This window comes from Falco cherrug, chromosome 4 (assembly GCF_023634085.1).
Source record: "Falco cherrug isolate bFalChe1 chromosome 4, bFalChe1.pri, whole genome shotgun sequence".
Classification (NCBI taxonomy): Eukaryota; Metazoa; Chordata; class Aves; order Falconiformes; family Falconidae; genus Falco; species Falco cherrug.
In genome coordinates this window covers 94,259,887-94,287,109 of record NC_073700.1, presented here as the reverse complement: position 1 = coordinate 94,287,109, position 27,223 = coordinate 94,259,887, and the positions used below count along the sequence as shown (strand labels likewise).

Genomic DNA, 27,223 nt, shown 5'->3' with positions numbered 1-27,223 from the left:
AAATAATCTTATTAAATCCTAACTCAAAGAGCAAATTATAGAACAGAGCACTGCCCAAATGGCTGAAATGGAGCCACTTCTGAAGTAGGGGTTGGAGGGAAAGAATTAGATGCATTTTTAATTTAGAAAACTACTGTCAATTCCCCCAGTAAACTTACAGTTAATGGCACAAATGTGCATGCAAGTAAGTTTTACTGCTCAAGTACCAAAATATTAAAAGTAATACTAGTAACAAAATTTTCTGATCAACATCTCATTTTCAATCTGGTTTTGGGCCAACTTCTCTTCTCGATGGTCACAATTTCTGCAGTTCTTCTAAGTGCAATTACACCAAGGTAATTTTACATGCTTTCTCCACTTTCTAATCCATCACTACATCTACTATGTGTGCTTTAAGTGACCTGCTTTTTGCAAGAATGAAACTCAGAAGTACAAATTATACTCCGTTCTGGAATAATACTTCATGAAGACTATTACCTCCCTATCGCCTCCCTTTTTCCTGCAGATCGCAGAACACCAAATTTTATTTAAGGCTAAACTGTTTTGTACCAAATAACAAATTATATACTTGGATGCTAGATTAAAAAGGAACATGTAATCAAGTTCCAAAAGAAAAAAGCCACCCTTAAATTTTAAAATTCTAACTCACTTTGTAATCAAAAGAAAATTGCAAGTGATCTACAATGATTTTTCAGCAATTTGACCTTGATTTCTAACTCCACCAATAGTACTATTGTTACATGCTACACGTTCATGACCACACAACGTATCCATTGTATTGCTGACAAAACATCAAAGCGTTATCAAACTAGCCAAATTACAAAAGATAAAGGTAGGCGTCAAAGACAGCTGGCTATTATAAAACACTTAATATTTTAACCATTAGCGTGTCAAAACTGGGTCACATATCTACTATACAAATATCCGTTACACACAAATGTACCCAACTTTAGTAACTGTCTGTTATCATACAAGTACTCAAAAGAAGGAGAATAAAGGAAATCTGATGTCCTAGAAGGACAGATTACAATTTGGGTCATCACTGAAGCCTTAATGACCTACTCTGCATGGCATTATTCATCCATACCAACTACAATTTCCCATTCTCTGTAGTCCATAGGGAACATAGTGTTTACATTTGGTTTTCTCTGCAACCATACAAACGAGAAAGGTTTGTTTAAATTAAAGCTTTGATTTTGTAGCACAGTTTTGTGGCCACAGAAGTGCAGGATATACAGGATCCTGCTGCCTGGTTATGTGCAAGGAAAGATTCCAACTTTACTTTTGGATCCCAGTTTGCCATGTTGCACTTAACTGTAAAAGCAGTTCAATTTTTTTATTCAAATGAAAATCCAAGTTCAAATTACTTCTATTACGTATTTGCAAGTCACATTTTTACTAGATCCACACCAAACCTTTTTCTTACACTGTATGAACTATACAGTTCTCATTCTTTATTCTCTTCATCTATTTGCATATCAGACAATACGTTCTTTTTAAACACTCTAGATTTACCAGTCTAAAGGGAGAAGATCCATGTTTTCTCATGAGATCATCATCATCATCAGCTTCAAGAATTACATCAATATACTTCTAATGATCACCATTCAAAACAAAGAAAGAAACTTACCTACTACCATGAGTGTGAATTCAAATCCTCTCTTCACAGACTTTCGGTAAACTTGATTTGGAAGATTTGCAAACCCCACATATCCTTCAAGGTTCTTCTGTTGCTAAAGGAAAGAGATATTTAGAAAAAAAAAGTTAAAAGCCTGTCACTTCTTAGCTTCTATTTTTTTTTAGTTATTCAAATGTTCACTTCATTTTCACATTTGTAGAAAGGTGCTATATGCCCAACCTCTCAACAACCTAAGCTGTCTACATCAAAGACAGTGCAACGAACTGAAGCAATAACTAAGATTATTATTTTTTTATTACCTGGCACAGAAAATTAGCCACGTTAACAGTATTTTGAGCAGCTACAACTACCACACTGTGACTGTGCAAGCCCAAGAGTGTACAAGCACAAACGGATTAAAACATAATCAACTTTGTTCTGATGCCCATTTGAAACAATGCAGGCAAGCAGTGGAAGTGTAGCTTTCCTATACTCCTGAGAGTTGTGGTGGTACTGCCCCAATATGACAGGGACTAACTTGAACCCCTCTACTTCTGGGTCACACATTGGAGGCCTTCATTGTTAAATCTAGATCTACACTAATGCAGCATGCTTTCCAACAAACTGTCCATAAAGGCCAAACTTCAGTTGCCTTGTACTGCGAGGAAGTTATTAAAAATATTGCCTACTATGAAAAGGGAGGAGAATTCTGGATGTTAGATGTTCTTCTCACCACATCAATGAAAGTGTTGAAGGTGCCTAAAATGCCTATTCCTTACTGTACTAGATCCAGTGATCCTCCACAGATCAGCCATGCTACTTTTAAACCAGTCTTCCAGTAGAATCCAAGAAATGTGTTTGATATCACACCAGGCCTGAGGATTGTCTTATGACACAAGATAGTTCATTTCTTTTAGAGAATCAGAAAATACTGTTGGAGACAACCATCTATTTAAAGCTACACAAGGTACTGTTTTTCATGGAGCAATGATTTCAGCCTTTAGGCTTTATGTCCATCCATGGTTGAGAGGATATGTTTTGATACTACCTCAATTTCAGAGCTTAAGAGCATTACGTACATCCAGAGAGCTGAAGTGCTGCCTACAGGTTTAAATTCCCCTCCCTAAGACTATCTTCAAAAGGATAGAAGAATTCTAAAAAATAATTTAAAAAAATAAAAAAATTAAAACAAAAAACACCCTCACCCTGTTCTACTAGAGGCACTACTGCCTCAGAACTTCTCTGTATGGAATAAAGTATGGTTAATTTCAGTTCGGTATGCAGTGGACTCATGCTTATTTGGATCATTTTTCTAAAATTGACAGAATAAACTTATATACAGTAACAGCTCCTATAATTTCTTTTTTTTTTTTTATTAAAGCAAACATTCATTGTAAGGATATAAAAAACACTACCACTTTTAAAGCATTAAATGCAAGAAGAACTAGCTTCTTTGCAATCCAACAGCACTAGACAATTAATGGACTGTTTTAAGTCACAACTGATTTCTTCATTTGGCAAACAAGCAATGCTACACCACTACAAAGACATATTATACCAGTACCATCATCAAATGTAAGTTTGAAAAGTCCAGACTTAACAGGACTACATTGCAAATGACAGATCTAATACTACTGGAAATTAGCATCAGCTCTCATTTAGTGATAACACACTGCATTAATTCTCCTTCCAAGCTTTCATACAGAATGAAAAAGGTACATGTAACGATAGCCAGCTAAAGATAGGTGCTATAGTTTCAAGTTCAAATACACAAAATGCAACAAATGTTACTACTTCTCTAAATGTAGGAATGTTTGCCTTGTGTCATCAAGAAACTTTTTTTAAGATGCCTTTTTTTTTTTTTCAATTAAGCCTTGGTGCCACAATAGTTTCATCTGAAAGGTTTAATGAAATTTTAAAAAAAAAAAAAAAAAATCAGTTACTACAGCTACAATCTATTACAGTCTAAAACGCTGAGCAAGAGCCAATGCTTCAGAGATACTGTATGACATGCAAGTGAGTGCTCTTTAAGATATTAAAAAGCTCCTTAACAGTGCAGGTCCTTAATAACTATGAAGGATATAAAATTGTTATTCATCCTACCAGATGTAAAATATTTAATCATAGTCAGACACTCCTTATAGTTCTACTTTGCATCTACATGCATCTTTTAAAGCCTACATACCTTTTAATGTATGTCATGCTTACCAGAAAAGTTCACCCCCTCATTAAATCTAGGTAACACTTCTCTTGCTTAAAAAAAATGGTTTACATTTAAATCTTGTTTTAAATTATTTTTATTTCCTTTCCCCTTCATTTTAAGCTCCACATTTAGAATAGTTTTACTACTAAGAACTTTAAAAACACTGAGTATGAAATGCTAAACAAAAATTGATGACAATTTTGGGGTTGTTTGCTCTGTCAGTCTATAGCATTTACACCAACTTTCAGATAATTAAATACAAATGCTATGAACCAGAAAGATGTATGAAGTGTCACACTTGGTTTTAACGCTCTATTTAATGTCAGCATTTATACTCCACAGCAAAGAACCTTTTAAAAAGCTTAAGTCAGATGCCAGATTCAGAATGCTGGTGTACCAGCACCAATTAAAATTGAAGCTTTCAAAATACTGATTTTTAAGCGGCTGCTTTTGTTCATAACTTGCTACCTCTAAACAGACCAAAATAAACTAGGAATTGAATTTCATATATTCCTGCCAGGGCTTTTAAAAGAAGTTACTTTTTTTTTTTTTGCTAAAGCATTGACTTCCACTATATTGATGGTTGTGCCAGGTGAGATCTCATGATTTTAATACTTACAATAGCTTCCCCTTTTATCCATTCCTGATTGTCAACCAGCTGCTATCTAAACTCAGTTTCAGTTCACCTACTAAAACCCTAATTCTTCTTCTATTTCCACAATAGCTGTAATACATCTGTATCACAGTAATACTTACAGCTACTTTGTAAACAACACGTTTCCACCATTTCCAGCATTGAAGGTATCAATAGAATACATCCAGAAGTAGTCCAGTATAATGATGAATTTGAACCATTGCAGCAACAAGTCCACACAAGTGCAGCAGCAATCCAGAAAGAGAAACACGAACAGCATGAGGAGAGAAGAAAAAGGAAAAAAACCAAAAGTTACTTACATTTGACCAAGGTTACTCACAATACCTTCCACCTAGTATGCTTAGTATATAGTGTTTTATGTAACCTTAGTTTTATACATATGACAGCTTAATTTCACGATAATACTATACATGACTTCCATGCCATTTAATGATGAATACAGGTAATTATTTAATAGTTCTTTTTACCCTAGTTACTCAGTGTGCTTTTTGTTTACCATATACTATCTGAACCTGTAATAGGTTCAAGGGTATTTGTTTTCTTCAGAGGTGTTCACCAGAACATATAATCTCATTTCACCACACTACTGCACAGTATTTTTATTTTAGAGTAGAAAAGGTACAAAGATCAAAGGCACCATCATTGTAAATGGGTCTCAGGATTTTCTATTTCCATCTTACTTTATACATTTCAGTGAATAGCATCAATTCACTTCATTTGCAATACTGACCATTAGAGCACTGCTGCAAATTTTGGCATAACTGAACAGTTGAACAGTCAGAAAATAAAGAATAAATTAGGGGGCACAAGTTAATGTGATGTCTGTTCAGCATCACCTGACTCTGTGGATGACAAGAGACCTATGCTCATTCTCCAATGTGGCACTTGAAATACTTTATAACCACAAACTCATATCACAGAGGCCCTTCAAATTTACTTTTTTCACTAAGCATCTTCCCATGCTTGAGTATTTCAAAACACCAATACAAAATAGAAGGGGGGAAATCTTAATACCAAGTTCTAGGCCAGCAGTCAATAATACTTCTGCCCCCTAACATCTATCAGAGCCTATATTCAGAAAATGTACATTGTTCCAAGTGGCAGTTTCTAGCTAATGAGATATGAGCATTCTGTTTTTACAGTCTCCCTCATATTCTATCAGTGTCCAGAGCCACAAAAATGTAGTATGTTGGGTACTTCGCTGCTGCGCTCTGAGAGGACAAAAAAAGCAAAGCACTGCCAAGGAGCTCCAGTCCCTCTCTGCACCCTGCAGAAAGGTGGCACAAGTTGTTCCATGTAGCTTTGGGAGGAGGACAGATGCACATGCAGCAGAACTGGAGCAAGCTGTACAGGCTGAATACAACCAATATTATAGATTAATACAGCAGTATAAACGCCTAAAGGTTTTGATATCAACCATATTAAGCACTATATTACTATAATTTATCATGTTGCACATCACTACTTTCAACTTTGAAACAAGGTAGCATTGTCAAGCACAGACATCAGTTCACCAAGTGCACAGGAGGGCCTGGTTCCCTAGACAAAAGCAGTATTATTAAACAGTGCTGCTTTAAAGCCATATTCCAGTGAGAACAGCCACACAGGTCAGACCCAATATCCTGCCTTCAACAGTAGCCAAAAACCATATACCTAAGGTAGCACAAAGAACTGAGTAAACAGACAGCAGTATTTTACTAAACACCTCTGTAGCCACCAAAAAGCTGCCTCTCAAGCATTTGTTAATATGGGGCTATCTTCCCACTTAAACAGCATTTGACTGATTACTTTTTCATGTACTCATACACTCTTTTTAGCCTCATGTAAACAGAGCATCCACAAAAGCCCCTGTAGCAGGGACTCCCTCTGATTACCTGTATGTTGTTAAAGGGAGAACTTTATAATTTGAAAATCACCACCTCTTAGCTTAATTGCTGCACAGTGCTACCTGTGCTGGAAAACAGCCTTAATAATCTAGCATACTTCGTCAAGAAGAAGCAGTTTCGTGCTTCTGATCATCTGTGCTGCTCTTCCTTAACAGTGTTCTAGCTCTGTACTCTTCTGTAGAGGCCAGAATTAGAGCTGTATACAGTTCCCAAGATACAAAACAGTCACAGATCCACAGTCTGATCATGTGGTATTTCTTGTACTGATTCTCAACACGCAATCGGCTTTTTTGACTACTTCCGAGTACTGAGCTAACGATACTGTGAACTGCATGCAGGCTCAAGACCTTGCTCCTGAGCTTTAACAGACATTCACAGCTTATCGCTGAGCCTACAGCGAGAAAGCAGTCTGCATGTATATGTATCATTTCACGTTCACCTCTGCTGCACTTCAGCTATCATTTTATATCAAGTCTTCTAACGTTTTTAAGTCCTTGTAGTTGTCCATCATCTCTGTTCTAACTTGGCACAAATGAAGGCAACTCATACAAAGAAATATAAATTTGGCCTTAGCTAAACTTCTGATGCGTCCACTCTGTGCACTCAACGTTACTTTAATGTAGGTCTCCCCCAAGCAAAATGTCAAAGCCCATACAAACCAGCTGCAGAGCTGGTGCTTTTAGATCCATCAACCAAACCAATGGAATAACAGCCAGCAGCATGCTGCTCCAACCGTGCAAATCAGTGAAAAGAGAGAAAGGAGGCACCATCGGCAGCTTTTCAAGGGGCTTTAAGGAAGAACACTGACAACCAAAAAATCCTCTTTTCCTTGTTTTCTATCATCTTTCTTATTACCCAGGCACCATAATTCACATCTCTCCTTTATTCTGTGCTGAATGGGTCCAGGAATGATAAATCTAAAGCCATTCTTCAGATGCCACCATCTGGGCCAAAAGATTAGAGTCTCTGGCATAAGGTCCATTACCTGACAAAACAGCATACCTTATCCCTCTGATCAAGAGGGGATGCAAATCCAAGGTGAGCTAAAGCCATTGTTTACCTCTACTATATACCTCTCGCTCTATAAGACAGCATTGAGCTGCTGGAGCATGTCTAAAGAAGGGTGACAAAGCTGAAAGGTCTGGAGCACAAGTCTGATGAGGAGCAGCTGAGGGAACTGGGTTTTTTTAGCCTGGAGAACATGAACCTTCAGGGGGGACCCTATTGCTCTCTACAACTACCTGAGGGGAGGCTGTAGGCCGGGGGGTGGGGGGGTGGTCATTCGGTCTCTTCTCCCAAGTAACAAGCGACAGGACAAGAGAAAATGACCTCAAGTTGTGCCAGGGGAGGTCTGGACTGGGTATTAGGAAAAATTTCTTCACCAAAAGGGTTGTCAAGCATTGAACCAGGCTGCCCAGGGAGGTGGTTGAGTCATCATCCCTGGAGGCATTTAAAGGACATAGATGTGGTACTTAGGGACATGGTTTAGTGGTGGACTTAGCAGTGCTGCTGGATTAATGGTTGGACTTGATGTCAATGGTCTTTTCCAACCTGAATGATTCTGTCCAACTTGAGAGCTCAGCTCACACTATAAACGGTGCACTGGTAGTAACCAGCAGTCTGTTACATGACGTTATGAAAACTCTTCAAAGGATTTATGATCTAGCCAAACTAGCAGCAAATATTAACACAAAGACAGCTGGAGAGGAGAAAAAAAAAAAAAAAAAAGACAAAACAGAAAAGCAGTTTTACATGAGGAGAGTTTCTGTCCTTTCCAATCAAAGTTGTCTTTGGAGCTTCTCAGTCAAACTTATTCTAAGAGAAAGAAATGCAATACTCTTTCCCTAGTGACATCCTAGGAACCATTATTTTAAGAAGTCTCCAGAAGCATCATAGAAAACCCAGGAATTGTTGAAATCTGACCACAACTATAAGCAACATAAAACAATCCTAGAAAGGACAGAAATACCCATTGCATTAGGCATGTGATAGACATCAACAATGAAAACAGAAGGTGATAATTTTTCACTTATTTCACACATTTGAAACAAGAAGCACATTCTGAATATATTTTTTCTACAAATTTCATTTGCTGTGGAGTCAATTTGTTCTTGTAAAATATCTAGACAGAGGGCAAGTTTCCTTTACATAAAGTTTAGTTTGAAATGATGTCAAAGCTGCCAAAACATAAGAATTCACACCTGGTCTAAGACTGATTTCAATAAAGTTAAAACCATCTTTTTAAACCTTTTAGCCAGTTTCTGTATACTCTTTAGCCAGAGTATTTCCACACAATTTCGTACCATCATGCCATGAGTAAGATCAGTTTAATAAGAGTTTCTAGTTTTACATAGAAAGACTAGTTTATGAAACACTGTGTAAGTATACATTTCTCCAATATACCTGACATGGTAACTTTTTATTTTTCTCTAACAGTGATAGTTGTTAAAATCTCCAAATCAGTGTCCATAAGCCTCCAAAACCTGCACAAAGGCCTAGGGATTCACCCTATCAACATCTTCAAAATCCTTAAAAGCTTTCTACAGTTTAACAAAGTGTATTTTTTCCAACTGCCAACATGGAGGCAATACATAAAACATACAGCTAACACACATCCCCGTCTTGTCCTACCACATCCCAGAGGCAGTCAGCAACTGCTCAAGTCTTGCAACTGTCAGGTTTTGTTACCACATTTTTAAAACAGGAGTTTTAAGTAGCAGTACTTAGCACAGTAATGCTTTCACAAGCCCTGAGCACTTGTTAATACAGATGGTAGCTTAACTTAATTTTTTTTCCCAAAAAAATTAAGATATATGTAATCCATATTAAAAAAAACCCAACTATTTAAAAAGTATGAAAAATAACATAAAAAGGGGGAAACTCATCAGCTCTAGCTGTAGAGTTAAATGTCTTAAAGATGCTGAACATCTACAAGTATGTTTGTCCTTTCACTATTCAAAGTACAGTAAAAACATCTGCCAGGTCAGTAATGTCTGCTATAATCTGCATGGTAGAAGTCTAGTACTGATGGAAAGGAAATCGGCACTTTTATTGCCTCAAATAGGCATCAACTGCAGACAGCACAAAGCTAATAAAAGCCTTCTTTTAAAATAAGAAAATTTGGCTTCCAAATGTGAACTTAGGGTCTTGCCTACACTAGAAAAAAACCAAAACTATTCTCAAAGGATCAAAAAACCAAATAGTTATTTGGATGCATAACCACCATTAAGAAATTAGCGTCTCTTTCCATCTCTAGGAACAAGCTGATTAAGTTGATAATCAGTAACTTCAATCACTGACCCAGTGAATGCACTTTCAACTGTTCCTCAAAATCTCACTGGGCATAGCGTGTGAGTATAGGTGAAGAGTGAGCTTTAGACTCTCTCTTTTCCTGTGCCAGACACTATCATCTGGTTTATTAAAAGACAGTGCTGAAACACATGTGATGTCTAAAAGCAAACTGATTCTGCAAGAAAGATCCTGTACTGTAAAGATCAGAAAGAGTAGACAGCACAGTCCGTCTGTTGAGCTACAGGCAGCACATCCAGAAGGAAGGCAAAAAACTCTGAAGAAAACCAAAGGGGATGCAGCACACACACTAGTAAACCTTAACTTGCTTGTTAAAAATAAATTTGCTAGCCTTCAGAGCCAACCTACAGTATACAAGGGCATGCCTGAGTAAACCGTGCACAGACTGCAGCAGCTACAGCCAACACAGCCAGTGTTGCAGTTCTTACAGCAGCCAAGCAAGTGCAAGAACGCAGACAACTACAAGAAAATGAAGTCAGTTAACTATTTAGAAAAACAAAACTCATTATAGATAGATGGGGGAGAGAAGGACGGGGGTGTCAAACTACAAAAGCAGGACTGCATAACTAAAACATACAATATTACAAGTTCTACTCATGATGCCTCTACACAACATTGAGGCCAGCCATACATACTGACAGTTTTTATGTAAAAGTTCATCTTTTAATATACATGCTTTTACAATTTAAAAGCACAGGAATAGAATTTTAAAGCTTCTTGTTCTTTCTGTGCATTTTCCCCTTTACTCTGGCTTTTAAAAAAGCCTTGGTCTGCCTCCAGAAACCACCATCACATAGCAACTTGCACCTAACAAATTACCAACTCGAAATCACATTTAGCAGTTAAGTGACCAATTATCTTCCACTCCATAAAGCAGGGGTCAAAAGGACTACAGCAAGAAATGGCACATGAGATAGGAAGGCTTATAGAAAGAGGTCACCAAAACAGCAGCCAGGGAAAAGGTGTCAGGAACAGCAGCAGATCAAGCATCAACCACATATCACTTGGTGTGTCTGTCACTTTCAACCTTTCTAACTCCTCCTCCTCGGTTTTGCTATGGTTGAATGTTTATTCCAATACAAACACTGAGCTCAGAGTTGAAGATTAAAGATGCAAAGGAAAAATATTTTGAAAAAAGCTGGGAAAGATTCCTGGATACAAAACATCCAGGGTGAGGGTGGGGCGGGGGGGGTGGGTGCAAAACAAACAAAAAAAGTATCTGTACTCAGTATTTAACATGTCTCTTTGTCTATTTAGTTTGTGGAAGTTTCACAAAGAGATGTAAATAAAAGATTTTTTTTTAAATGGTGGGAACATTCAGGTAGTTTTATCTCACACTATAATCTCCTACAAAGTCAACTAAACCATGAGTTTGAAAAGAGTCACTTTGAAGGAAACACAAATTCTCCACAAAGTAGGTTAGCGCCTCAACCTGGAGACTGTTTCAAGAGTCTTAGGACTGAAAACGTAGTAGAAAGAAGCAACAAAACACAGTAAGTATCACGCTGTAATATATCATTTAGTTCCTTTGCCATTTCCTTTTAATCTAAAAAAAAAAGTTACTGTTGAGCATTTTTCAGTTCTTCAGGTTCACCTGAAGATTGCATTTTCCTTCAAAATTTGCATAATGATTGGTCAGTTAACACAAAAACTCAGTAGGTGGTGATAAGTCATGGTTTATATGTTTAGACCTAGTTAAAAACAAGAAAATCCAACCCCAAAGAGAAACTGATTCCCTCCCTCTCCCACCCCACATCTCTGGGTGAAGCAGCAGCAACAGCAAGGGCATCTTCCATCTGCCCAAGCACAGGAGTGAATTTTTCAGGAAGAGCAGATTGCTGCAGTCCAGCTGGCAGTATTTCAGCCAAGGGACCCTGCAAAAGGCATTTTCAGGTGTGCACTCTGCACTCCCTTCTGTTCTACATGTTGAATAGTGACAGAAGTGAACTCCCCAGTAGTAGATCCCATTCTCCTCATCAAGCAGCTGTAAGGATGGCAATACAAGAAATAGTATTGTTATATTTCTAGCCTAAAGGGCTACAATCAGATCTAGTAAGATTTCCTGAACATGTAGTGCAGAAATGCTAATGAGAGGTGAATCACTCATTCAGAAACACTCAAGTGTGTTCAACACACTCCTGAAGTGTGTTCCCCTTAAAATCATGAGAGAAATTACAGTATTGCAACTCTGGTGCTTGTGTTAACATAAGGAATTCTCATTTAAAGTAACTAGGGTGAAGAGCTTTTACTATAAACTTCTGTATAGTGGATGCAACTCATTCCCACATGGAAACCATCTGATTTTCCGTATAGGCTCTTATATTCATTCCCATAGTAGCTTCTATGCTTAACAGCTCAAGCTCTGGCTTACAGGAGCCTTCAGAAGCCCTGTAGGTTTCACTAAGAAAGCCATTTTGAGCTAAAATTTTAAGACACATCCCTGTCACCTTTCCTTTAAGGTTTATTGTATTTTTGTGCTGTACCGCCCCAGAACAGTGAAACCCCAAGCACTTCTGAAAGCACTGATTCTTTTGTCTCAGACAAGCAATTTCTTCAGAAAAATTCAAATATCTCTTTAGACTATCTCATCATTAAGAAGCTGTTACCAACTAATCATTTAATTTTTATGTAAAAAGCATAGTAGTAGTTCAAAGTTAAGATACTGTATTTTTTATACTTGAAGCTGGTTAGGTATAATTTTCCACAGTGTTCATTTTCCCCCATGGCAGCACATTTTAATGAACCAAAAGGCAGAAGTCAGATTTTTAATTATAAACTGAATTTTCAGGATACTCTGAAATCACACGTATTTTTACATTTCAATATTCCTACTATAAGGTTCATCAAACACTACCAGGAGAGGTCCTTAAAGATTTTATTAAATTACTAATACTTAGAGGATTTTACTTTTTAACTATTTCTATATTGTCTGAGGAGGTCTGTACCAATAATATAAAGAACTCAAATAGGGCAAAGAAAATTTAAAAAAAAAAAAAAAAAACAAAACAAAAAGACACACAGGTGCTATTTTAAAGAATAATGCCAACTAACAAAAACCTCTTCATGTGTTAAACTTAGATGTTTTGAAACACAGCTGCCTGGCTGCATTGGTTTTAGTTCTCTTTATTTTTAAGCTAGATAGATACCACAGAAAGATAGCTCTCATTATAATTACCATGTAAGGAAGATCCTAAGTAAAACTTAAGATTGTTTCCCTGCGGGTTGCAATGGCAACTGATACAAAAGAATGGTCCACACTGATAATAAAATGTATCATCCAGGTGTAATATGAAGACTATTACAACATATAATTGGTTTAATTACCATCTGTAGTGTAAGTTGGCAGTTAGAAACCCTAAGTTTTGACTTAATTTATTCCACATCAAGGAATTGATTTTTAACTCAGCATTTACTGCATACATCTTTCCAAGTGGACGGCAACCCACTGGAGAGCATTCACAACACCAGTGGTCTAATTGCCCTGGATGACAGAACTGAAGACTGCGAAGACTGAAGCAGCAGCTTGATAACACCAAACCTGTTGGTTTCTCAACTCCCCAAGTACTTTTGTTTTTGGCATTAGTAACAAGGCTGGCTGTGAAGAGCATGCATTACCTGGTCCAACATGTATATCAGCAGAGCAGCTAACCTACATAGTTAGCACTAATAAATTTTACAGTGGGAGTTAAATCCCCTCTATACCCAGCTGCCACATGGAGTACTTGATGGCCAAGATTCACAACCAGAAACACAATTCAAAAGAACAGGAAACCCAGGATAACTGCTGCTACACACAGCAACAAAGAACTGAACATACCAAGGAAGAGTCACCTTTACCTACAGGGATATTGGATGCCTTGCAGGCACATTGCTAGGCAAGAAGCCAGACACAAAGCTAGGACCCAGTGAAATTCACTCAGTGACCAAGCTAAAGGCCATCCATCAAATATTTCTTTGGAGAAGCTGTGCCTTCACCACTTTCAAAGCCTTCTCCAAAATCAACTCTCGCATATGTCTGGGCAAACAAGATGTCAGTATCCCTTCACTATTAAGGTATTAACACTCAAATAACTTAACTTGGTCTGCATAAAATACTGACATAATTTCGAACTCACCTGCTAAAAATTTCAGCTGGTTAAGGATTCAGAACACAAAAAATATTGAAGACCTTTTACAGAAGCCCTGCTAAATACATAAAAAGTAACATATACCGAACAGCTCAAAAATTAACTTAACTTGCTAATTAAATTTTAAACTGCTGGTAAGGAAAAACTCCCAGCTTTCCTTGGCAATTTTTTATAGGATAGAAGCTCATTACCCATATACCACCTCCTCCTTCCAAGCATCTAGTCTTCAACATTGTTTTGAACTTCTAACAAAGATATTTTTCCTTTAAGAGATTAAAGAAGAGATTCCCATTACTGACAATCCATAACTGCACAACACCTGAAAAAGGACTGAACAACTATGTTGCCTAGTTTTTGCCCCAGTCTCTTTAAGGTCTTGTTCCCCATTGCTTGAGTTTGTCACTTAGAAAACTGCAAGTTCCTTCCACTGCTTTGAAAACTTAGAGGTTTGCAGATGTCCATGGAATTGCAATTAAGAGCAGTGAAGGTCAGTGCTTGGCACAGCTGAACAGTAGGAGATGACCATGAGCTTCAGTAACTAATACTGCAGCAGTCTGCAGACTATTTTTCTCTTAAGTTCTCCCTCAACTAAGTGCTAAAAAACAAAGAACACAGAACAAGGCAACAGGATGGCGCCCCTTTACCCATCATCAAGAGATTACTCAAGACTGTGATTTTGCACCATCTGGCAAAGCCTCCCAAGAGGAAACTAATTTAATCTCGAATCTCTTGGTTTGTTATAGCTTTACTAACAATTAGGAAGTGTTTGTTTCTAGAAGCAGGGGCCAGGGGAGAAGTAAGAAGATGGGTTTCTTAGCCTCATTCTCCTTTGGAAATTTTCACCTTCCCAAACTTGAAAGCATTCATTTACATTTAAACCAGCATTTGGAACTCTAATTTTGAGTCATTGAGTATTCTGAGTCTTGCATTCTTGTTTTAAAAAGCTACAGTGAGTATCGGTAAGATTGCACAGCCAGAAAAATCACCACTGTCAGAAAGCTTCCAGAAAAATTACATTTCTCCAGGAATAGCTTTCAGTGCCTCTTGACTGTTTGTTTTTGACAAGAAATCAGCTAAAAACCAGTACCTCAACTTACTTAAGATACCATCACAGTCAGCTTCTGGTGAGGACGACAAAGACGCTCTGCACTACCAGATTTCTGCAGCCATCATCAGTCAGGGCTTTAGTTTTGCACATCGCTCAAGAAAGCCCTACTGCTAATATTAGTATTACCATAAACGTTGCAGGTAATGATGCAACAGCAGGTAATAAAAAGTCAGTCACCTCACCCATTCAGTGCTCAAGGAGTAAATGATAGCAGCTAAAACAATTTTATCTTTGCCCACTTCCATTTATCTTCAGGTAAGTCACCAGCTCGGCAGAGAGGGGACAGTACTACCTTCTTAACCACTACCATTAACTCCTCCAGCAGGATAGGGTTTTCCTCTTTCCCTTTCTTAACCACTGGTAGAGTGGAAACAAACAAGTTGTACAACTAGATCAACTACCACGTACCTCTGCTGCCTTGGGCACACTTACCACAACTTTCAGCCTACGTTAAGGTGCAGTGTTTGGGTGGGAACAGAAAATGAAGCTCACTTCTCTTTCCAGCAGTGCCATGTTACACCAGTCTAAACCAGGCACCAAACCAAGACTGCACGTACTACTGCCAAAACGGTCGGTTGACATTCCATCTCTTGCCTAGAGCTCACTTGCATTTCTTTTTTCATGCCAACACTTCCGTGATCCCATGACATGAAATTTCAGGGAGCTCAACTGATAGAAAGAAAACTACCCTTGAAGAAAAAAAAACCAGTCAGTTCCCATGAGTTGAGTCCCATGAACTGACTCGCTGTCGGGTCAAAGAGGCACAGATTAAAAGGTGGGGAGAGCAGCAGAACTGCCTCCTTTCAAGCAGCCGGCCAACAGATTCACCCAGCCACTGTACCATCAGGGGTGAGCTTAGGCTTCCCTTGTGTCAGTTCTGGTAAATGTACAGCTAGGGAACAAGTCAGATTAGCTTGCATATCCAGCTGAAAACTACCATAACGTTAAGACTTCCATTACATCAGCAAGCTCATCTAATCATACCAGTGTATATGAACACTGGAGGTAACACAAAAGGAAAAGAGAAAAACCATAATCAATAGAGTATTTTTCAATTACGGTCCAGTTTATACCAGCATAAACTATGAAAGTGCATGATAAGGTTCTTCAGAAAGAACAAAAAAGAAAGCAGAGGGTAGTGCTGGGCATACCAAAATTTCTTACAGACAGTGAAAAAACTACACATAAATGAGATTAAACCACTCCAACTGGCCAACAGTGGAAAAGGTTTGATTTAAGCTGTATGTTAACATTGACTTTAGCATTCTTGGCCATTTTGACCACCTTACTAGGTCAAGTTTCATTTTATTTGAAGTTCAACTTGAATCATTACAGTAATTGTCTTTTAACATTAAATATAAAAAGAGATAATATTTCATACATTATTCTTCTAATAATCTGCCTGCTCTTACTACAGTGACACCCACTGGCACCAGTACCAATATTCATGCCATCTTACATTTCTTCTCAGCATCAACTACAATGACCTACAAAGCTCTGTCAGACAAATGTCACAACAGAAATTCTGCCATCAATGACTTTAGCTGACTCTCTGAAAGGTCTCTTTGCAATAACATTACTGTACAATAGACTGATTTCTGCATATAATAAGACAACTTTGATTGGAATTTGATAAACTGCTACTTGGTGGCTCAACACCACCAACATTAGAGAACACACCTTATGTATCTAGTTTGCATTCTCTTTTTCTGGTCATCATCCCAATCATGTTTTACCCCAAAGCACTGGAAAAAGCTTAGTACGTTATATTCTCCCCTTTCAGAGCATGCTTCTAAGACCACTGTCACTCCTTGGTCTTTTTTGTGGTCAAACGAAAAATGAATCTCAAGTCAGGGTTGGTTTGGTTTTTTTTTCCTTTCTTCAGGTCTTGCATCCTTTGTGAGCATGATGCAACCTTTCCATTTAAAAAGCTCTATTTTAAAAATGCTGACACCAAAACTAGGTGCTGTATCTTAATATTGATCCCCCTAAAGGTACAGTGCGTCAAAGGAGGGGAAAATCTCCCTAATGTTTTAATCAATCCTCCCTCTTTTTTTTTTTTTTTTTTTACCATTTTTTTACCTCTTTTTTTTTACCATTCAGGTCAAAAACAAAAAAAAAAAACCACCAAAAAACAACCCAACAAAACAAAAATCACAAAAAAAAAACCACTACCAAAAAGTCACAAAATGACCAAACAAAAAGCACACAACTATTAAGCGTAACACGGGGGGCGGGGGGGAGGGAGGGGGAGAAATACAATTAAAAAGCATACATGTTGAGGTAAGATTTTCAGTGTTGACAAAAAAAATTTCTAAATCTTCTGTGCTACCAAGAAATAATTCAGTTCTATTTTGGTTGCTTAAGTGCTTCTGAATGTAACACCCATAGTGTTATTGTTCTGTAATACTGTTTCCAAAAGTATTTGCAAATGCATTTTGAACTATCATTATGTTAAATGATAGAAATCTGGCATGAAAACGGCCACACAAAGAGCCATTTGAAAAAAAGATGAGAGCTAGAGCCCCTGAAGAACAGATTCCTCCTAAGTGGTGTTAAGAAGGGCTCGACCGGGCAGCTCACCCCTCTGTGCAGCAACACTACCAGTCCACACGCTGAAGCCGGCATGCAGCTGTTCGGGTGAGGCACATTTAGAAGCATGGAACAGCACTGATGCACAAAAAGCAGATTATGTGGCTTTCACGGGAAGGAAGTCCGAATGTACATCAGAACAAGGTTTAGTCAGGCACGTGTTTACATATCTCTAGCTCAAACTCTGCCAAAAGAAGAGTGGATACATATTGTCTTCTGAAGTGCTTAAGAACCTACTGGTTACTTTTTGATTTTTAAATGTAACACAAAGAATGTCATAATTTACAGCACCTTCACAGCCATGCTCATGCAATGCAGCAAATGACCTGGTTTTGCAGGACAGCTGCATTGAACTAAAGCAAAAAACAAAACTACAAGTCATGTAAATAACTGTTGCTCTGATTCTTTCCTATTAAAAAACAAACAAAGAAAACCCCAAAACAAACTAATAGGAAAGACCTACCTAATGACATTACAGAGCTATCACAATGCAACCATTAAACCAGGGCTGCAGAAAACTCCAATTTGCCTGACAATGTGAAACACAGTCTGGCAAGGTGAGCAGGAAGTCATTGGTTTCAGTGAACCAAGTCTCTGGACCTCACATTTGAGAGATGTCTTTACCTCACCTACACCACCATCCCCACCTCTGCAAGACATCTATTCTATAAACATCAGTTTCAGACGTTCAAACACTCCTAAGGAATAGTTTGGGACCGCCTACAGTTTAACACTACCCCAAATCTGAATTACTAAACGAGACTTAACTAAACTACTTAAATGGTGACTAAGTGCCATTCTAATTACAGAGAACACACATGCAATTAACTAGCTTATTTCAGGAGCTAAAGCACTAACTTACAGAAAACAGAACGTGGCTCATACATACACATCTCTGGTCTAGACAGGTTAAGTGAAGAGTCTGGCAATAAATTAAAGCAAAAAAAAAAAAGTATATCACACTACAGTTCTTAGTAGAAACCTCTCTCCTACACCTTCTCCAAGGCACATTTTCCATCACTGACCGTGTTTAAAACAAGGGTTTGAATCTGTGGCCATTGTCTTTTGTAACTATTTGTTGTCTTAATGGGTATTTTAAGACAGTATTAAAAACACCATCACAGCAGCACTGAGCTACAAGAACTGAAGAAATTAAAGTACTGAAAGTATGAGCCTGACCCATGGAAGAAAGTACCACTAAGCTGCTAGCCAGTTAAAGGGGGGGGGGGGGGGGGGCGGGGAAGAAGGCTACTGTGCACATTTAGACATCTTTATGCAAAAAGAAAGTCTATTGTATTTTAGCTTATAAAGAAAACAATTCTGATCCTTTATTTCTGCATAAGGTAAACAATCAAGTTTTTATCCATATACACAGACATTTGTTTGTAATACTAAGTATACATCTGAAGCACCATTTTAACAGACTAGTTGCTTCTCCTTGTGGGTAAACTGAAGGAAATGCTGTGAGTTATTATCAGCACACAGACTGATACGCACAGTTCTAGGTGTCTTTGCTTCAATTTCAGAATGACTAAGTAGTAACCCTTTCTCCCACAGTAGCACAGAACAGGTCTTGCATTTCAATTCAAGTTTCAACACAGACGGGCAGTAACTGACCTTTGAAGCAATGGCTTTTTGCAACCTGCTTTCCAAAGTAAAATCTCTATTTATCAGGTTTTGTTATTCACATGTGAACTTAAAAAAAAAATAATAAAAAAAACCCACAACCCACACACACAGACTCACCCAAAGCCAGGACAAAATAATGCTCTTACGTTCACAAGTCACCAGCCAAAGATGCTAGTAATCTCACACAGCAAACAACACACAAGCATTACAAACTAAGCAGGTATCAAGTGGAAGATGTTAAACACCACACAAAATACATCTTTCCCAATTTCTTAATGTTTTAACAGGCAAGAACTTCAAAATATATGTAGACAGAATTATAAAGAAGAAATACTTTACAATAATACTAGTTTGATATCGCAGTGAAATTTCTAGCCAGAAAAATCAGTTATCATTTAGTGAAAATCTACTACAAAAAAAATCTTGCATAAGGAATTATGGTCTACCTTTTAGCTGGGACACACAGCAGTGGCCCCTCTAACTTTCCTCTTTCTTGGGAGCTAAGCCTGCATTTTCACACAAGCTGACTTTTCTTTTGGTTACGATATTAATTCAGATCATAGATATTTCTCCATACAGAAGCATTTCTTTCACTGAACGTAACCTAAAGTCACTATCAGTCAGAGGGAGATTCCAAAGGCCAAGAAAAAAACATTCAGTGAATGGATACTTCTACTTCTGACAGTCTTCTGTTCAACGATTTTTCATCTGCAGGAGGCGGCACACAAACTGCACGCAGAAGATTCTTGAACGTTGTCTTTCACAGAATTACATTTGTACGTAACTGGTTCAGCGCGAAGACGACAACTCCACGCCAAAATAAGTTTAGCTGCTTTTCCTTAAGTTGCTCATCAAAAAATCTCCATACACGATTGCCCCTTTCCCCAGCCACCCTGCTGAAACACTGAGCACCCCTCCAATTTATTTTGCAAGACCGGCTGGCTAAGCGAGGGGCTCACACTGAAACCGCTCATAAAGCATTTCATACAGATTTCCGGGGGAGGGGGGGGAAGCTGTTCATAAATTGTAGTTTTAAATATTTTTTTTGGTTTGTTGGAAAAACGGCCGAGCCCCCGGCGGCGGCAGGGGCAGCGCGAGCGAGCGCAGACCGGGCGCCCCGCGGAGGCGGCCAACAGCCCCCACGCACGCCCCGGCGGGCGGCAAATAAAAGCCAGACCCGAGCGGCATAAAGCCCTCCAAAAACGCTTTAAGATTTATATAAAAAAATTAAAAAAAAAAAAAAAAAGCTAGAGAGGCGTGTAGGCGGCTGGCGGGAGAGCGCTCCGCCGTGCCTTCAGCCCTCGCCCGCTGCCACACACGCACCCACCCGCGCACAGGCGCCCCCTTCCTCCTCCTCCTCCTCCCCCCTCCCGGCGCCGTGATTTCAGTCCCACCCGCTCCTCTCCCGCATATTTGAAGGCTGCTTTAATTCCTGCAGCAAATTCCTCCCTCCCAAATTTGGGCGCAAAAGGCGAAAAGGGGAGGAGGGATGCAGGGATGGGGGGGAAGGGGAGAAAGCGAGGGAGAAGAAATATCTCCGGCATTTTCGCCGCCTGGCTCCCCAGCTCCGCGCAGGCATTATACAATTTCGGCGAGGCAGGAAGTGACTGGTGGGGGGGGGGGAAGGCGGCGGCGAAGGGGGCTGGAGCCGCATCTAAGGAGGAGGAAGGCGGGGGACGGCCAGAGGGATGGGGGCCCCGCGGCGGGGCCGCCGCTCCGCCCGGCAGCCGGTCCCCGCCGCCGGAATGGGGGTCTCGGCGGTACCCGCTGCCTGCCCCCACCGCCGGGGCTGCCTCTCAGCCCACCCATCATGGAGACCCCGCGGCCGCAGGCTCCCGCCTCGGACTGTCACGGGCCCCCCGCGCCTCGGCCCCGGGCTGGAGACTCACCCATGGCGCTGGCCGGCGGCGGTGGTGTCGCTGCCGCTGCTGACGCTGGGCTCCGGCTGGCTGGCCGTCCCCCCTGCCTGCTCCCTCAGCCGCGGCGGCACCGAGCGGGCCGCCCCCTCCTCCCCGCGCGCCTCCCGCCAGCCAACCCGGCGGCCGCCGCGGCGATTCTCCAACGCCCCCTACGCCGATTCCGCCGAGGGGCCGCGGCCCTTCCGCACAGCGCCTACGCGCGCCCGCTCTGGCGGCCGGACGGATTTAGCGGCTCGGCCCGGCTCCGCTCCCCCCGCCGCCGCCGCCTGCTGCTGCTGCTGCTGCTCCTCCTCTTTCGCCTTCGCCGCCTCCGCCCCGCACACGCTCGCTCCCTGCCCGCCTCCCCGAGCACGCAGCAGCGGCGGCGGCTTCCGGCTCGGCCCCTCGGCTCGGCGTGGGACTCGCCGCGGCCCCCACGTCCGTACCCCTACTCCTCCCAGCCCGGGATCTGTTATTTCCTCCCGCTCCCTGTCAGAGAAAAAAGGGACCGCTCGGCAGCCATTTTGAAACCGGGCACGCCCAGGAGCGCGAAATCCCCGCAGCGGCCGCCGGGGTTTGCCCGCAACAAAGATGGCCGCCGGCTCGGCCGGGCTGAGCGAGGCCGTCACAACGCCCCCTCCTTTCTCCGGAGCTATTCTCGGAGCGCCGCTACGCCGCACGCGCCTTGCGGAGTGCAGTGAGCGCTGCAGAGCCTTACGCTCCCTTCGCCCGTCCGCTCACGCAGTTGGCGTGGGAGAGGCCGGCAGGAGAGGGGCATCTGGGGCCGGAGAGAGGGGCCGGGTGCGGGACCCCACCCGCAGCCCCTGGGCCGCCTTTGGGCTGGGGTCGCTGGGGCGAGGCGGGACGCCCTTATCCCAGGGGAAGCGCTCGGGCTGCAGCACTGCGGCTGGCGGGCAGGCGTCCGTCCCTTTGCCTCCCGGCTCCGCCCGCCCTCCCGCATGGCTGAGGGGGCCCCGCCGCGGCGGCTCGGCGCCGGGCTTTCCCCCCGTCCCACCGTGGCCCCGGCGTGCCCGCCCCCGAGCGAGGCGCTTGGGTCCCATTCACAACCGCTGCCTCACCGGCGGAGCCTCTCCCCGCTGCGGGGCACGGCGGCCCGCACTGCCGGGGCGAAGGGAACGGGGCCCTCCTCCCCAGGGGCTCTGGGTGGCCTGCCTGGCAGGTGTGGGCTTTGCGGCGGGGAGGTGAAGGCGCTACCGAGCCGCTCGTTTCCCCGCCAACGGGCCTGAAGCCTGGCCTTTCTTGCCATCAGCAAGTGATAATCGGATGCCCATGGCCCCCCAAATGAACCAGAACTCTTTTAAAAAATAAAAAATAAAATATCGTTGGCAGGCGCCGGGTAAAATCCTTCTAGGAAGCCCAAGGGGTGCTCACAGGCCCTGGGAGCCACGCTGAGGAGCCCGACCACTTGGGCAGGTCTAGTGTGGCCCCGAGACCCTGAACAGGCTCCTCGGGATGCTGCTGCCAGCCGGGGTGGAGGTCTGCTGACACTGGAAAAGGATGGCCTCCAAGAGAGGCAGAACAACAACTTTTGCTTTTCCGATTCCAATACAGCTCTCCACATAGTATTTCCTTTTTATGTTTGGGGCAGGTATCTTTGGAGCCCTTTAAACTCTGAGTTATTTTATGCCCCAGCTGAAGTACTGGAGACCTGTATTTATGATGTGCGATTTGAAACTTTACATACTTTCTTTTCTGTTAGGGATTTCCGAGTGTGGCCTGTTCCTTGCCTTTTCTTTCACATAAGCCATGGTGTATTTTTCTATTAGGGAAAGGTACTTGGCAAAGAGGCAACGTTATATGAATTTATTGTTTATTATATCATTTGGTTTTGCTGTTATGAAGAGTACATTTTAAGAGCGTGCCCCGGTACTAGAAAGATGAAAATAGCAATTTTCATTTCAGCAGCAAAAGGGAAACTTTCAGTATTGCATATTTCTGTAGGTAGAGTCACAGCAAGGCAGACAGGAGCAACAATGAAGACGCTAAGATTGTCCTTGTCTCTCATTGATTCCCATCCAATTCTGTCTTGTCTAACATCTGATTTTCTTCTTTTGGGTGCGTTTGGTAAAGAAATAGTTTTTTATGACAAGGAAAATGCATCATCTTTTCAGGAAGGTATGCAGCTCTGCACAATGTGGTTCAGCGCTGTTTAAGAACTGGAAGTGTTACAATATACTGTGGTTCTTGGATGCCCAAGGGAAAGAGATTTTTATTATCATTGGTCACAGGACTGCCAAATATTATCTCATAAATCTGTGTCTTTCACAATGGGTGAGGTAAGAAATAACCTTTTTTTTTCATTCTGGTTGGTTTAGGTGGTAATGTCCATGGCAATGAGATATAGTTACATTGCTTTCGTGGTTATTTGAATACCAAAAAAGAGACATTTTACACCACAGAAGCTGTTCACTGAATACAAAACACAGTCCCCGCAGCTTTCCCATAAAAATACATTGTGGGAAAACAAACAATACGAAAAATACTTGTTTTCTGTCTTGTAGTAAGGGCTTCAAATTACTCAGAAACATTTATCTTGGTTTTCGGATACGTGTTGTTGAGAAAATAGTATGTAACTGATGGGGATATCTTCAAAAAGGGAATGAAGCCTTTACTTCATGGATTGATCACTGAAAAAAACAAAAGTGAGCTTGCATCTTTGAAATTACTGCAAAACTGGCACAGGCTTGATGAGGAAGCAAGATGCAAGCCAGTGGGTTTTATGTGAGGTTAATGTCCTATTTTTCTGTGTTGTGAATAGCGGGGGGGGGGGGGGGTGGTCTCTTTTCATACAGTAATTTACAGGGTTAGGAAGATTCTGCAAAATTGTGTTCATTTTGAGAAGACATAAAGCAAATGCAAATGGGTCCCAGAGGTTTGAAGAATACTTTGTTCTGTGCACAATATAATAAATCCAAATTTTTGCATTCCTGTAGTGATCTGCTGTTTTTCCTTCAAAAGGAAAAGACTTCACTAAATCCGTCACTAAACTTTAAAAAACTGAACTTAACAAGTAAATTTCAAGACTCCTTAGATTCTATTTATTTGATTCTTTTGAAAGAAAATACAATTTTGTGATTGCTTCTTGTGAAATTAATAAAAAGCTTTTTAAACTTAAATGTAGAACACTACCTGCCGTAACTCAGAACCCATCGGTGTCTTCTATTGTCAAGATACAGAAACAAACCCCACTCACCTTATTTACAAAATCTGTCAGCTAGGGTTGCTGCCAGGTTGGTTCCCAACCAGCCTAGCCAGTTTCAGTGTCTTCTTGCCAGTGAGACATATGAAGACTATTTTGTTTTTGTTTGGTTTTTTTTTAATGCAAGCAGACATGACTCACTAGGTGAATTTGCACATAGCATGAGCTCCAGCATGGGATGTGGTGGAATTACTGAGCTTGTACCCTGTTGGCTTGCTCCTGCATGCCAACTCCAATACCTCCGGGGTTTGTAGGGTGCGTGGTGCATCTCCAGGCTGAATCATGCTTGCTCAGTCTGTCCAATGTATGCAGCATCTTTTTGAGCTGCTGTGCAAATGTAACAGATCTTTGCATACCGAGCAATCCCTTACCAAAACAACTAGTTTCATTACACCAAATGAAGTCCTAAACTCCCACTCCTGTAAACAATCTGGCTCTTGCAAGGTAGGAGGCTGAGGATGCTCAACAGTGAGTAATAATCACAGTGTCCTCCTTCAAACCCATCCTTAAATCTCAGCTTTGCAGTAATGCCTGCCAGCATCTTGACCATTCTTTGACCACTGCTTGTCATACTGACCAGAAATGTCTCCTGTCCTTGTACTTTGTTGCCTCTTTGACAGCTGTTGCCCTTTACATTGGATGATCTTTTTGTAAATGCTGCCATTTTGCTTTGTTCACTAGCACAAGAAATGGCCTAACACAATGGCAGTACAAAAGTGAACAGTAGCATGAGGCATCTGGTGTGATATCTAATTGGGCCCTGATGCCTTGTTCATCAGCCCTTCCCTATTTTGAGACATACCGAGTCAGTAGGGCCCCTTCTTTTAATAAAGGTTTCCAGAATCAGGCCTGTATTTATGGTACTTCTCTCTGTTCAGGGGAGGGCTGTCATGAAACAGAAAACCCTTGTAAACTCACACGAGCAATACAGTAACCAGCTATCCTAACTATCGTTGTTGCTGCCATCACGGCTGTTGTCTTTGGCTGCCACCTACAACACTCTTCTACAAATATGCAAACGATGCAACAAAAAATGTATACCTCCTGGCCCCCTTTTAAGTCTTGCTATTTGCTGTTTAAAAGAGTGCTGTGCAAAAATAAGAGCTATATTCATCAGCAAAGGCTTATAAAATGCTGTGAAAGTTATGAACACAGGCTTCTATTGAACAATTGCTATGGGAAAAATACAGCATCTCTTGTTTTGTAGTGTGTTTACTGTATCGTCCTGGTATACATCCATTACTTCAATTATCTAAAGAAAGAGGCTTTGATGGATTACAACCCAATGATGTGATCCTTGTGAGAGGCACACACATGCACTTATTGTTTAAGGTAGAAAATGGTTGCTTTGTGCCGTTATAGTTGTGTAGCGGGGAATATAGATCAGCAGAAGAAGGAAGGCAGCCCAGCCCTTAGTCATGTACTCATACCAGTAACAATTACTTCCTTAAGTAAGGTGAGATATAACCTTCGTGGCAGTTTCCTTCACCCTTGTGAAGGACTTGTGGCTTGGGGAAATGCAGCAGATTTCCAGTAATGTTAAACTCTTTGAAAAACGCACCATCTAATACGATGTTTGTACACCATTCACAGATACAAGCCAGTGAGCTGACAGATTGAAAGATACGTTTCCTACGCCAGGGAGTCGGAGTCTTAAGCAAAGCCTCCTCTCACCCTGCCACCCCTCCGCTTGCGGGCAGTAGCAGCGATTGCTCAGACGACCGGGAGCAAGGCGATTGTGTGCAGCGTGTGTCTTGTAATTCCAGTTCTCCGTTTGTTTATTTGTTAATAAGTAAACCCCACCAAGGGTTGGGCAGGTCTCAGTAAATCCTTTCTATATACCCAGATGTGTAATCATTAATAACCAGGGCTGTAGCCGAACATATACTGATGAACCATTGTGTCTGAGCAGAGTCCGATGGGCGTAAAGTGTCTGCTCACGCTGCCACTGCTGTGAGAGTGAGGCCTTTGGAGAGCTGGGCTTACTGCCTTTTTACATTAGCAAGTGCTTCCTTGCATAGCATAAGGTACTACCGTCATACTTTGCATATTAAATTAGGGAAAAAAATACTTAGACGTATAATGCAATGTGGCATTTTATTACTTTTTTATTGATTTAAGGAAAGGAGTTATGCCTTCCAAAGGAAAACCAATTTTTCTTAAAATGAATTAATGAGCTTATAATTAATTTCCTGCATAAATGCTAGACAGTTTTTTTCCATTCTAGAAGTAAAATATTATAGAATAAAATAACAGTAAAATATTACAGAATGAAAACAAATTGTTCTGATAGGAAAGAAGTACTGTGTACCCTGTGCCACTGTGGTCCCAGCAGTCCAGCTTGTGTTTTCCAGTTGCCCCCTTTCAATTAAAGGACATCTACATCATCATAGGAATATTGAATCGGGCTTTGACCTTGCAAACACTGAAGTGATCATATGTCTAGTACTTGACGTTAGACTTGAGGTAGCAGTATGCCATATCCAGGCCTTGGGTACACATGTTGAACAACTGAAGTGTTGCAGATTTGTGCTACATACTGGCGTTTTAATCACTTTGTTCTGTTACCTTTAGCTGTGAAAATGTGATGCTGGCTTCTGGCACAGTTACTTGGCTACCTGCAATCCGGAGTCCTCTCCAAACTCATTCCAAAGCGATGGGTCTCTCCCTTCATACTGCAGGTCAAACCAGCCTGGGCCCTGTTCCCTCTGGGTACACAGGTCCCCAGTCCACTACCGCACTTATTCTTCTGAACTACACATTTCTTGGCTCCCAGGTCCATACTTTGAGGCTGCATCTCGCACCTAAATGCATCAATTAAGCAAAATGAGTTGCTTATCAGGACCATCAGGAGTTCAGCACTTCGCAGAGCAGAGGACTTGAACCTCCACACCTGTCTAATCTACCACACCTACACATGTAACTCACCCAAGGTAGTCAGAACATCCCTCCCGTTTTTTTCTGACCAGCTGTTTTGC

General features: G+C 41.3%; 2 protein-coding genes across 2 annotated transcripts in view; one reads left to right on the top strand and one right to left on the bottom strand.

Annotated features, from left to right (window-relative positions):
- SEPTIN7 (septin 7) overlaps window positions 1–4,616 on the bottom strand; it is a gene marked incomplete at its 5' end in the record, with an annotated part of 64,206 nt that extends 59,590 nt beyond the window's left edge. The window contains 2 exons of the mRNA XM_027809990.2: window positions 1,631–1,733; window positions 4,578–4,616. Coding sequence (XP_027665791.2) covers window positions 1,631–1,733; window positions 4,578–4,616 — 142 coding nt within the window. The remainder of the gene's footprint in view (window positions 1–1,630; window positions 1,734–4,577) is intronic.
- Window positions 1,625–23,754, top strand: LOC129735871 (uncharacterized). The gene is made up of 2 exons (XM_055707449.1): window positions 1,625–1,729; window positions 21,011–23,754. The coding sequence occupies exon 2, from the start codon at window positions 21,019–21,021 to the stop codon at window positions 21,724–21,726; it is 708 nt and encodes a 235-aa protein (XP_055563424.1). The 5' UTR covers window positions 1,625–1,729; window positions 21,011–21,018; the 3' UTR covers window positions 21,727–23,754.
- Window positions 23,755–27,223: the final 3,469 nt, after the last annotated feature.